This window comes from Microplitis mediator, chromosome 3 (assembly GCF_029852145.1).
Source record: "Microplitis mediator isolate UGA2020A chromosome 3, iyMicMedi2.1, whole genome shotgun sequence".
In the NCBI taxonomy this organism is placed as follows: domain Eukaryota; kingdom Metazoa; phylum Arthropoda; class Insecta; order Hymenoptera; family Braconidae; genus Microplitis; species Microplitis mediator.
The window spans coordinates 6,677,570-6,690,143 of NC_079971.1; the positions used below are offsets into that span (position 1 = coordinate 6,677,570).

The 12,574-nt window shown below is 27.9% G+C and overlaps 2 protein-coding genes across 2 annotated transcripts; both read left to right on the forward strand.

Moving 5' to 3' along the window:
* The first annotated feature begins 818 nt into the window (after positions 1-818).
* Positions 819-1,734, forward strand: LOC130665341 (40S ribosomal protein S15). Its single transcript, XM_057465675.1, has 3 exons — positions 819-970; positions 1,161-1,246; positions 1,357-1,734. The coding sequence occupies exons 1-3, from the start codon at positions 962-964 to the stop codon at positions 1,703-1,705; spliced, it is 444 nt and encodes a 147-aa protein (XP_057321658.1). The 5' UTR covers positions 819-961; the 3' UTR covers positions 1,706-1,734.
* Positions 1,735-3,572: 1,838 nt separating this feature from the next.
* Positions 3,573-10,980, forward strand: LOC130665340 (uncharacterized). Its single transcript, XM_057465674.1, has 2 exons — positions 3,573-3,789; positions 6,892-10,980. The coding sequence occupies exon 2, from the start codon at positions 7,069-7,071 to the stop codon at positions 8,428-8,430; it is 1,362 nt and encodes a 453-aa protein (XP_057321657.1). The 5' UTR covers positions 3,573-3,789; positions 6,892-7,068; the 3' UTR covers positions 8,431-10,980.
* Positions 10,981-12,574: the final 1,594 nt, after the last annotated feature.

Below are 12,574 nucleotides of genomic sequence, written 5' to 3' on the forward strand. Positions count from 1 at the left end.
TTAAAAAAGAACGAAATTTAAAAATGAGTACTTAAATAATTCAAAAATCATTACGCGCATTTTTTTAAATTTCTTTATTTAAAATTTACAAATTGTCTCATGTCTGCTACATTCACACTCATTTGTACCACAACTACAATAATTAGTTAATTAATAATTAATTTTGGAATAATTTACTAACCTAAATTAATTCTGCTACAAAACAAAAAATATCCACTTTTTATCAAAGTTTTTTTATGAGTGTGAATGTAGCAGATATCAGACAAATTCAAAAATATGAATAAATAAAGTAAATAATTTAAAAAATAATATTTATAAAAAATGAACTTATTAATTTTAAAATTTTTTAAATGCGCATTTTTTTTAAATTTAATTTTATCAATAATTTACTCTATTCATTGACAATTAAAAATTTTTCTGATGTCTGCTACACTTACACTCAGTTTTTTTTCTTAAAAAATTTCTCTCGATTTTCTTTATCTATTACGCGAAAAAAATTTCTATTTCTGCAATAATTTTAGTAATTAATTTTTAAAAAATGTTAATTGCTGGCTCATAACTTTACCAATTGTCGTTGATCTAATGAAAGTCACGTATTTATGATTCGTCATTGCGACAATTTTATGTTCACCATAATGTCAAATTTTTTCCAGTTACTCGTTTTTAAAATATACCTCCATTCATTGTTAATAAAATTCTGTTATAATTACAAGCGTATAAATATTTATGATACTTAATTATTAATTAACTCATTTATTAAAGCAAATACTTTAATTTTAAGGAAAAAAATTAAGTATATTTTAAAAAATAGTTTTTATTATGGATGTGATGGCGCTGCACACAATAGTTTAATGTTGGCTATCTTCAGAGCACCAATCAAGTATTGAACAGAACATGACTTCAGGTTTCTCAATACCTCTCTTTCTTTCTTGTTCGTGATCGCGCAACAGTAACGACCACAATGGCTGACGTAAGTATTTTTCTTATTTTTTATTAATTAATCTCATGATAATTTAGCAATCTATTAAAAAATTAACTTCTCATTATTCAAATTATTTTCTTACATAATTAAAATATTTTTTTTTACTATTATTTTTCAAAATTTTAAAAGTAATATTCCCAGTACTATTTATTTAAAAAATTTATTTTATTTATTCCAGGGTGAAGAAACTTTGAAGAAGAAGAGGACCTTCAGGAAGTTCACCTTCCGAGGAGTTGATCTTGACCAACTCCTGGATATGCCCAAGTAAGTAGATTTTACATGTCAACTTAACCTAAAAATCATTATCAATCCTCATGGATTGCACGGGTCTACGCTCCAAGTACGTCATTGATTGTTTTTTTTTTTTATTTCAGTGAGCAGTTGATGGAATTGATGCACGCTCGTGTCCGAAGACGTTTTGCCCGTGGATTGAAACGCAAACCAATGGCTTTAGTCAAGAAATTGCGTAAAGCTAAGAAGGAAGCTCCACCAAATGAAAAACCAGAAATTGTCAAGACTCACTTGAGAAATATGGTCATCGTTCCTGAAATGGTCGGTTCAATCGTTGGTATTTACAACGGAAAAACATTCAATCAAGTTGAAGTTAAACCTGAAATGATTGGACACTACTTAGGTGAATTCTCAGTCACTTACAAACCTGTCAAACACGGTCGCCCTGGTATTGGTGCCACCCACAGCTCTCGTTTTATTCCATTGAAGTAAATAAAAGTAATGATCTTTACTATACATAATTTGAACTGTTCATTTTTTTATTTATATTTTTGAAAGCTACATCACTTTTTGAATCCTCAATTTCCTAATTTTTTAATAATAACTTCTAAAAGTAAGTATAGAGTTAATAGTTAATGGTCCATTCGCTACTTTACCAATTAGTATTTTTAAAAATACATTACATGCCAAAAGTTTGAACCGACATCAAACAGTGATGATTGATAAATTAATCTCAGTAAAATAATTGAATTATAAATTACCTGGGATTTTTAATAGTTTTCTAGATCTCTATAGGGTACAAGTACCGTTTGTGGCCACTGTTCCATTTTTGGACATTTATTTATTTATTTTAGTTAATAAAAAAGTATAAGATCTAATTCCCTTTGTGACAGTTCGATAAAAGTATCTGGGTACATAATTTGAAAATTAATTATTTCATTGCGTATTTTACAAATTATTTAATTTTTAAAAACAAATTTCAATTTTTGAAGTAACCAAAAATAGTACCTCTACCCTATCTTTTTCTATCACGTCTATTTTATACGATATTCTATGCGATGAATGATTGTGTTTAAGGCATAAGAGAAGGAATTTATGACTGTGTTTTTTTTTTTCATTTAAAAATGGAATTTTTTTACGTGTTACTAACAATGACATTTAACAGAAAAAGAATTTTTTTTTACTGCATACTTTTTAAAATTATGGACCGTCAAAAAAATATAATGCAGTATATAATTAATAAAAAATTAATTTGTGAGATTTAAGAATTTAATATAATTTCATTCTTTCAAGTTAGATTTTAATACTTTTTCTTATTATCAACTTGAACTACAATCTGCTAATTAGCAATAAGTAATTTTTATGGGACAAATATTACAGGTGCTAGAGCTAAACTTAATTACTAGCGTGATATTCAATTAGTTGAATTATTTTTCGGATTTGAAGGTTTAAATCTTCTCAATCTTCTGCTAATTTGCTCATTCAGTAGGTTTGTGGCTAGAGTTAAAGTGATTCATTAATCTTGTCTCATAGTTGGTGCTAAATCGTTTTATTTTCTATTTAACTGTTTGTATTCCCAGATCTCTGTATAGGATGTTTGGATTCTCATACTAGAAATACTATAGTTGTAATATAAATATTTTAAACTGGGATTATAGTATTTTTTCAAAAGTTTTGTATAATAAAAATGAAAATCAATAAAAGCAAAATTGGTAAGTATAAATATATTTTTTTATTTTATAAAACTTAATTGTAAAATGGTGTGTCTTTAATTTTAGAAGAATGGATATGGAATTTAAATAAAACAAAAAATCAAAATAATCTTTAAATTATTTAAACATTATTTTTTTTATGCGTTGGAGTTATTTTACTATTTGATTTTAATTATTGCACTTTCGTTTTAATCTATTAGGGCATTTCCCTTATCTGAAATTCATCGATAACGTTAAATTAATTTTTTTTTCTTTTTCTCAAATATAATGGTAATGAAGTGAAAACAAATTAATTCACACCGACAAAATATATCGATCTTTTTATAAAAATATTTATAAATTATATTTTGTATGTTAATGATTCATAAAATATGAATTGTCAAATATCTATATAATGGATGTATGTAAAAAATTGTAAGGGAATAATTTATTTACATATTATATTTTAATCTATATTTTTTAAAGTTAAATTTTCGCGATTTTATTGCGTTGATCCGTAATCTTATCATTAACTCAAGTCTTTTCTTTGTTATATCCGGCGATTTGATTAAATAGAATAGAGTTAGATCTCTGTAGTAGGGATATAATGCTCAGGTATTTTTATATCTGTGATAAAACTTTGCTGGGGAGTAATTAATTAATATCATTGAAAAAAAATTACGTTTGATTTTCTTTCTCGTTTGGTCATTGGTCTGTCATTTTTGCAATGTCTTGGTCAACGGGGTGGGAGTTATGTTAAGATTATTAGAATGGAATAGTGAACTTCATAAGTCCATTCATTTGAACTTGAGTATTCGAGGTGTATAATTCATCATCGTGCCTGGTTAAGAACTAAAAATCAACTATTAACTACTATGTTGAATGGTATGTAAAATTTTTTTTACTAAAATAATAAGTTAGTTATTGGGAAATAATTTTTTAAAAATCCAATTATACGGTTGTTTATTGAGTCTTTTAAAATTAAAAAAAATTTAGAAACTTAATTTTAAATATCATTATGAGCTTTTCGAGAGTAAAAAACAGTAGTAGCGTCGTTGGACTTTTTTGGGGGTTCCCCTGTGTGATGGCCTGTTTTTTAATCGTTTTTTGTGAATTTTTTTTTGACAACCAATGAAAAGATGGAACTTTGAATTTTTTATCATTTATTTATTAACATTTTAAGAGTATGTAAAACAAATTTCAAATAAAAATCTTCATCACAACGTAAGTTGTACAGTTCTAAAGACACCCGCTTCAAAAAATAAGTACTCTAACTTCCTCCACGATTCCGGCTCTTCGACTTATCTGAAAAAAAAAAAAAAAAAAAAAAAAAAAAAACGGCGTTTTAATCTGTCAGCCTAAATGCATCGAGTAAACTAATTTTTTGCAGATATTAAAAATCCGATTTTCGGCGGACTTCTGAAAAAAAGTTTTAAATTTCATGATTTTGTGCGCGATTTTCTTATGACTTTCACAACTCAAAAAATCCATCAAATTTTAAATTTCAAATTGTAATAATAATATACTTACATTGAAACTTATTTATTAATAGGATTTTTAATATATTAAAAACATATTATATTTTATAGAAATTTGAAATACTTATTGTGATATTTTGTCCGGGGACCAAAACGCGTGTCACCCCGAAATCGTGGAGGAAGTGAGCGTATTTTTTTTTGAGGCGGGCATTTTTAGAGCGGTACAACTTACGTTGTAATGAAGATTTTTAATTGAAATATGTTTTACATACTCTTGAAATATTAATATATAAATGATAAAAAAAACTCAAAGTTCTATCTTTTCATTGGCCGTCAAAAAAAAAAAAAAACGTTTAAAAAACAGGCCATCACACAGGATCAGGGTAACCACCTTGTAAAGCCCAACGACGCTAATACTGTTTTTTACTCTCAAAAAGCTCATAATGATATTTAAAATTAATTATATTTAATATTTTAAATTATCTTATTCGTAACGGACATAACTTAACTAGTTTATATTTAACTCCAACTTTAATTGCCACAAATTTACATAATAATATATTAATTAAATGGATTACTGTTACTTGATGAATTGTATCAAGTTTTGTTATTTTAACTTTAAAATGATATTTGGACATGAAGAATTTGTATTAAGGTAACATATTATTGAATATAATGTTGGATCACTATACATATATTGCCATTATTTGTTTTTAATTGTATAATTGTTTATTTAGTTTTGCTGATGAAGTCAAAATATAATTGACGAAACGTTCAAATAATTAATGATTTAATTCTTTTATTCAACCTCGTCCAAATTCCCGAGATTATAAATTATTGTGTATTTAAAATTAAGTTTCTAAATTTTTTTTAATTTTAAAAGACTCAATAAACAACCGTATAATCGGATTTTAAAAAAAATATTTCCCAAAAATTTTAAATTTCTAATAATTTTAGTAATTAACTTTAAAAAAATGTTTGCATTGCATGATAGTTGCTGGCTTATGACTTTATCAATTGTCGTTGATCTAATGAAAGTCACGTATTTATGATTCGTCGCTGCGACAATTTTATGTTCGCCATATAATGTCTTAAATTTTATCCGGTTACTCGTTCTGAAAATATACTTCCATTTATTGTTAATAAAATTATGTTTAAAAAACTCTTGAAAAACAGACCATCACACTAGGGAACCCCCTTAAATTTAAAAAATATTGAACTTATGAATGTACTTTTCTTTTTTTAATTAAAGTAAAATTTAAGTTTAAACAAATTGATTAGTTTTAATAATTAATGTACTAATTAAAGTTTTTTTATGTGATCTTATTGAAATGTATTTTCATTATACTAAATTAATTTCAAGTCCTTTAGGCTTTGTTAGTAATATACATACCATCATGCATGATCTTTTTACTAGAAATTGTTTACGTGATTTATGACTCAGAACGTTATAACAATTGAAAATATCCATAGGCGATTATTATTCTTCTCAACCAAGAAGAAGTTTTTTCTTTATATGTTGAAATGAATCATTCGTTAAAAACTTTTAGTTAATAAATCATACATTTTATTTTCGTATTTTAGTGTGAGCGGACATTGTTGATAATTAAAAAAGACTAATGATTATTTTTCAATACAAATTCCTGCAATAAATATTTTCTTTATTTGGATAAAAGTTTTTTAATTATTAACAATTTCCTATGCTTGTAATAATAATAAATAAACGTGAAGTTTTTAAAAATACGTTGAAAGAGAGAAATCAGTGATAAAATTTGATAAAATAGAGAAAAAAAATTTTTTTTTTAATTTTCAAAAATCGAAAAAAAATAGTAGCCATCGAGAACCCTCGACCAGACCGGCCTAAAAAGTTGTGGTTTGAGTAGTAGTTTACTGGAAAAAATTTTGAAGAAAATCAAAATATGCACTCACTTCATAAAATGCAATTTAGATTTTAAAAATCAAAAAACACGTATTAAAACACGAAATAAATTTTTTGTATTTTTTTTCGGAAAGTACATGGAAAATCGATTTTTTTTTATTCAGTGAGTATTTTGATTTGAACCATTCCCTAAGAAGTTATCAGCAAAAAAAACCGTAAAAAAGCGGTTTTTTTCAAAATTTGATATCTTTTGAACCGGTTATCAAAAAATCTCAACGTCTCGGAAAAAGAGTCTTGTGATGGGTACAAAAAAGTAAAAAAAAATTGAGGATATCAAAAACTAAAATTTTTCAAACCGTCCGATTTGGCGTGGAATGCCCCAATAGTATTATCTTTTTTTAATGGAATAACTGCGTATAAATCCGAAATAACTAATATAATTTAATCTGCTTTCTTAAAATGATTCAGTGAAAAGTAGTCCAATCAGTGAATATTCACTGCATGAATAGTCTCAAGTATATCACTAATTCAATCAGTGATATACTTGGGACTGATTCGCAGTGAATATTCACTGATTTACAGAAATTTTTACTGATTTATTATAAGAGAGTGATATTGATAATGTTACAGGGCGTGAAAAACTATATTGGTTATTTGTGAAAGAATAATTCTAAAACGACGCAATTTATTATCAAATCAAAGGATTCAAACTCGTTTAGTAAGAAAGTTTATTGTTGGAAAAATTTTTTAAATTTAAAAATCATAATCGAAAATTATTTTAATTAAAATTTAAACATCAATATCATTATGAACGATTTTCAAGTGATAAAAAATGAAAATGGCGAATATTGTTTAAAAAATGTTTGTGATTATATTAATCTACAGTACAGGGATTTCTACCGGAAATTTAACAAAGAATATATTACGAAGGATGAATTAGATTCTTTTCTTCAAGAAAATGAAACATATCCTGAAGTAGAAGATTTCACATATAAATTATTTTTATTTGAAAAATTTAAATGGATTGAACAAGTTGCTATTTTTATAAAAAATAATAATTTTAATTTAGTAATCAACGATATTTTTATAATTCTATGGATTGCTTTGGAAAAATCATCCAGTGTATGCATTTATTCTTACGTACTGAGATTCATGGGATTTGATGGTAAAAATTCTCAATTCAATTATAGCAAGCAAAGAGCAGAGTTTGTTACATTTTTAAAAAATAATGAAATAAATTATGAACCGAAAAATGCGCATATTTATTTAACCATTGATAATTTTAAAAATTGTGTCATGTTGTTAAACAATTGCAAGGCAAAAGAAGTCAAAAAGTATTACATTGAATTTGAAAGAACATTCAATTGGTATAAAAATTATACTGCTGAGTTAGAAAAACAAGAGCTACAAAATAAAAATGATGAATTGTTAAAACAAAATCAGGAATCGGAAGAAAAATTAAATGAAAAAGAAACTGAAGTAAATGAACTTATTCGTATGACTAATGGTATGGACAATGTTATAAAAAATATTAAAATGAGAAATAAAGATGGCTATATTTATATTGCGACAACGAAACGATACGCTGAAGAGAATCTATTTAAAATTGGATTTTCCGATAACTTAAAAGCGCGTTTAACAGCACTGAATACTGGAAAAATTTCTGCAGAGCGTTTTTATTATTCTTATTATAAAAAAGCTTTTAATGTTAGAAAAGTTGAAAAAATGATTCATGACGTCCTAGAGGACTTTAGGGATTCTTCTAAAAATGAATTTTTCAAATTACATTATACTTTTTTATCCGAAATAGTTAACCTTGTTATTAAGAATATAAATGAACCATATGAATATGTCAATGACATTATTAAACATAGATTGAAAGAAGTATATGAACTACGTGTTGTTGTACCACCAGAAATGCCAGTAGTAGAAAATAATGGATTATCAGAATTAAACTTTGTAGATGCTTTTACTAAACTAATTGGTGTTTATGGAGCCGGCCAAGTTTCAACAATAAAGAGGACGGAATTATTATCAGCTTTACAGAAAGAATTGCAATCTGAATTTAAAAAAATGGAGGTTTGGAAAATATTTAAAACTCAATTTAAATGGAAGTCAAGTGAGATACCAATCTATTATGGGGATTACCAAATAAAAGTAATATATTAATTACTTTTACTTTATAAAAAAAAAAATTATTTACCCATCAAACTATTGAGATTAATAAAGCGTTGATTTCTATATTTCACATTAATTATATTGATAAATTAGCGGCTGAGGCAGCCGTTCGGCACGCACGTGGCTCGCTAATGATGCAGTACAGTCATAAACACGTCGGGCCACAGCCGCAAAAATTAAGTGGTAGAGTCAAAAAGTAGCAAGAAAGTTTGCGCACCTACTTTCGGAAAAATTGGAAGTTTAAGTATAAGGATTGATTAGTAAGTGAAAGAGACTTAGTTTGTAAAATAGGTAAAAACAACCCTGGTAGGAAGGGACCATTGGCCAAGGCTCGGACCAGGCATTGGCCAGTCGTCTTGCCAGAGTCCCGAGCCTTGGCGCAAGCCTTGTCCAAGCCTTGGCTGAACCATTGGGTGAGCATTGGTCCAAGCCTTGGATGATGTCCATGTTCCAAGCCTTGGGAAACAAAATATCAAGCCTCGGCCGAGTCTTGGGAAACGAAAAATTGAGCCTTGGCCAAGGCTTGGGAAACAAAAAATCAAGCCTCGGCCAAACCTCGGGAAGCAAAAAATCTAAGGCTCACCCAATGCTCGATCTAAAATGTTATTATTTAAATTAATAAATATAATTAAAAAAAAGTTTGATCACACTTTTATCGACATTACATTGAATTGTAATTAACTAATTACTGAATTAATGGAAAATAACGAATAAAATTATTTGGGGGCTACCGGGGTTCGAACTGAGATCCTTCTGATCACTAGGCCGGGACGCTATCCACTGTGCTAAATCTGGCGTCCAAATAATCATGATTTTTTTGCTTGTTAATTATTTAAATACAATTTAATTTAAAAATATTAAATCGTAAACATGGGGTGAAATGTAGTTTTATTTAATGAACTTAAAATTGTCTGATGAGTAATGACATATTTTTATCAATTTGTAATTTCATGATTTGATATAAATGAATAATTTAATGCAAAATAATCTGTAATCTAAAAAATCAAAAAACACGTTTTTTGGGTTCACAATAATGACAAATAAAAAATATCGGATTGTTATTTTTTATTAAATAACAATTAGTAATTAAGCTAATCGAGGGAAAACGATTTATTACACCTAAAAAAATTTTTTTTGAGTATTATAAAACCAAAAATAATTGTCAAGAGAAAGAAATATATTCTTAATGTTGAAAACAATTTAATAAAGAAAAAAATTATCATTTTTTGGAGAGGGGCCTCTCTGCCCCACAAAAAAAAATTTTTTTTTGCCTTCGTATCCACCAATGATGTGAAATGTAATTTTTCTTTATGTATATTACATATAAAAAATTTGAATTTAATGAAATTTGATCAACTTTCAGAATTTTTTTTTTCAAATTTTTTAAAGGATACCCCATTTTGACCGCCAAAAATAAAAATTTCATGTTAACTAAAGTTTTGTGCATAGCAATAACTAATTAAATGAAAATTATTGTATATCAAATAATTTTACTTTTTAAAAAATTTCAACTCTTGATATTAATCGTATACTCGGTAGACGGTTATGCCCTGGTCTTCTCTGTATACATATATATAGATACATGCAAAGTTGATAATTTTAATATTAAATAAAAATTTAACCCAGGCTGAGGCATTGGCCAATGGTCAGCTGCCAAGGCTCGGCTTGACAAAAATTAAACTATCGGACCTAGCCTCGGCCGATCCTCGGGCCAATGGTCAGCGGCCAAGGCTCGATTTAACAAAAATTAAACTATCGGGCCTGGCCCTGGCCGAGGCTCGGGCCAATGGTCAGCCGCCAAGACTCGATTTAACAAAAATTTAACTATCGGGCCTGGCCCTGGCCGAGGATCGGGCCAATGGTCACTACCCAAGGCTCGGCTTAATTTAATGAAACCATTGGACCAAGCCTCGGCCTAGACTTGGGCCAATGGTTAGCTGCCAAGACTTGGCTTAACGTAATCAAACCATTGGGCCAAGCCCTGGCCGAGACTTGGGCCAATGGTCAGCTGCCGAAGCTTGGCAAGTGACAACAGGGCCAAGGCTCGGCCTATCGTCAGCCTTGGCGATTCCTACCTGGGAAACAATAAGCGAGGCGAGAAAAAATTTGTAACAAGGGAGAATTTAAATGTAGAGTCTTGTAAAACACGATGAGTGATACAAATAAAAATAAATAAATATATTTATCAATTTATTAACAAATTTTAAAAACATACATCGAAAAAAGGATTTCTTGGCGCAAGAAATATTTTGCATCATGAAATGAAAACAGAAACTTTCTCAGGAGAAAATTTCTTAGCGGAAGACATTTTTTCATGCCTCAAGAAAATATTTTCTCTCCCCAAGAATATTTTTATTTTCAATTCATAATGCGAAAAAATTCTTGGGGCGAGTAAAAATTTTTCGCGCCAAAAAATCCTTTTTTTCTGTGTATTATTCTACTTTCTTCATAAAAAAATTAATTTAAATGATATATATGTACAATTTATTAAATAACATAGACTACAACTCAAGTTTTACACAATCACAATTTATTATGACACTTTCTAGAATTATGTTTATTTTATAGACAAATTAAATATTAATGAAAAAATTTTTATTACTATTTTAAAATAATAAGATTTTAATAATTTGTTGTATTTGTTTGTAATTAAAAATTTTTCGACGTTGTGATTTTCAGTATCATATACAACTTATCGATATACATCCTGAATAATTTGATTTAATTACTGTAATACGTCTGGAGTTATTTAGTATCAAGTATCACATGGATATTTCAATCTTTTGGGGTGCTTTTAGAAAACTACTCTGGAGATCAACTTTGAATCTGAGAGTAAACCCGAGTTTGTGGTCGCTAAACTCTGGCTTAGCCAAAGCGATATTTTTGAACGCAAGGGTTGAATTTTAGTAGACCATGTCTAAAATAATACATTGTTTTGAATAAGCTTGATAATCAAATGATAGGAAGTTTTTAAAATTAGAAAAGGTGATTATTATTGTTCATGTCTACGGTAATTGTACTCTATTCTGTATTTTGTAAATGAGTTATCATCAATCTTACGAGCAAATCGTATATTATTGCCCGATAAATAGATACGTACATTCTGTTTATTGTATATATATTAGGGTGATTCATTTCCGCAAAAGTTTTTTTTTTTTAAGTGCTCAAGCTAAATCTCAATCTACATCGAAAAAAAAAATTCTCAGCAAATATGAGCTCTTAATTCCAATGCTAAGTACTTACTATTCCAATTTGATTTTTTCCCATTTAAAATGCATGTAAAAAAAAATGATTTTTTTTTTCCAAATTTCTAATGCTGAGCTGCTTTTCATGATATTGAGAAACGAATTGTTGAATCTTGTAGGGAGTTCCATGCTCTTTAAAATTGCTTTTGGATTTTTCAATGTAGCTCACGCTGGTTCACCAGTAAGAGCTATCGAACTACATTTTTTAACGAAAAACGTGATTTTTACATTTTTTAGGACGAATCGCTAAGTATAGGAAAACAAAGGAAACATATATTGAAAAAAATTTTATCAATATTTTTATCAATTTTACTAATAAACCGATTTTTTCCTTCCTTACCCCAAAATTTCAAAAATTTTATATCAATAAAGTTTCTAAGAAAACTTTACTTTTAAAAATTCGCACAAAAATAAGAGCGGCTATTTATTTTACACTCATGGATACTCAAGGCCAGACTTGCTAAGATAATTTTTCTCATTAACTGCAATTCTTTTTCTATAATCTCTAATCATTTACTGTAAGTAAAATTTTTTTTTTATTTATTTCCCAAAATCCAATAAATTACAACGCGAATAATTTCGAATGGAGAGTACGATCCCACTCTGTCGAGATGATGAAAAAGGAATAAGCTTCAGCGGCATCTGGAGTTTGAATTTGGAAGGCGGGAAAATTTGAATTTCGGTTGCGCGGGGTTTTAAATTATAGGGTTTTTTTTTAGTGATTATGGATTTATAAGCTTCTATATATTTGTTAAGAAAATTATTAGATAATTACTTTTTTTTTAACTTAGAAAAAATCTATGACTTAGGACAAAATTTTCGCCTTGATTTCGAAATGAATAGTTCAAATGTTTGATATTACGGCGAAGATATTGGTCTTATCAGAAAAG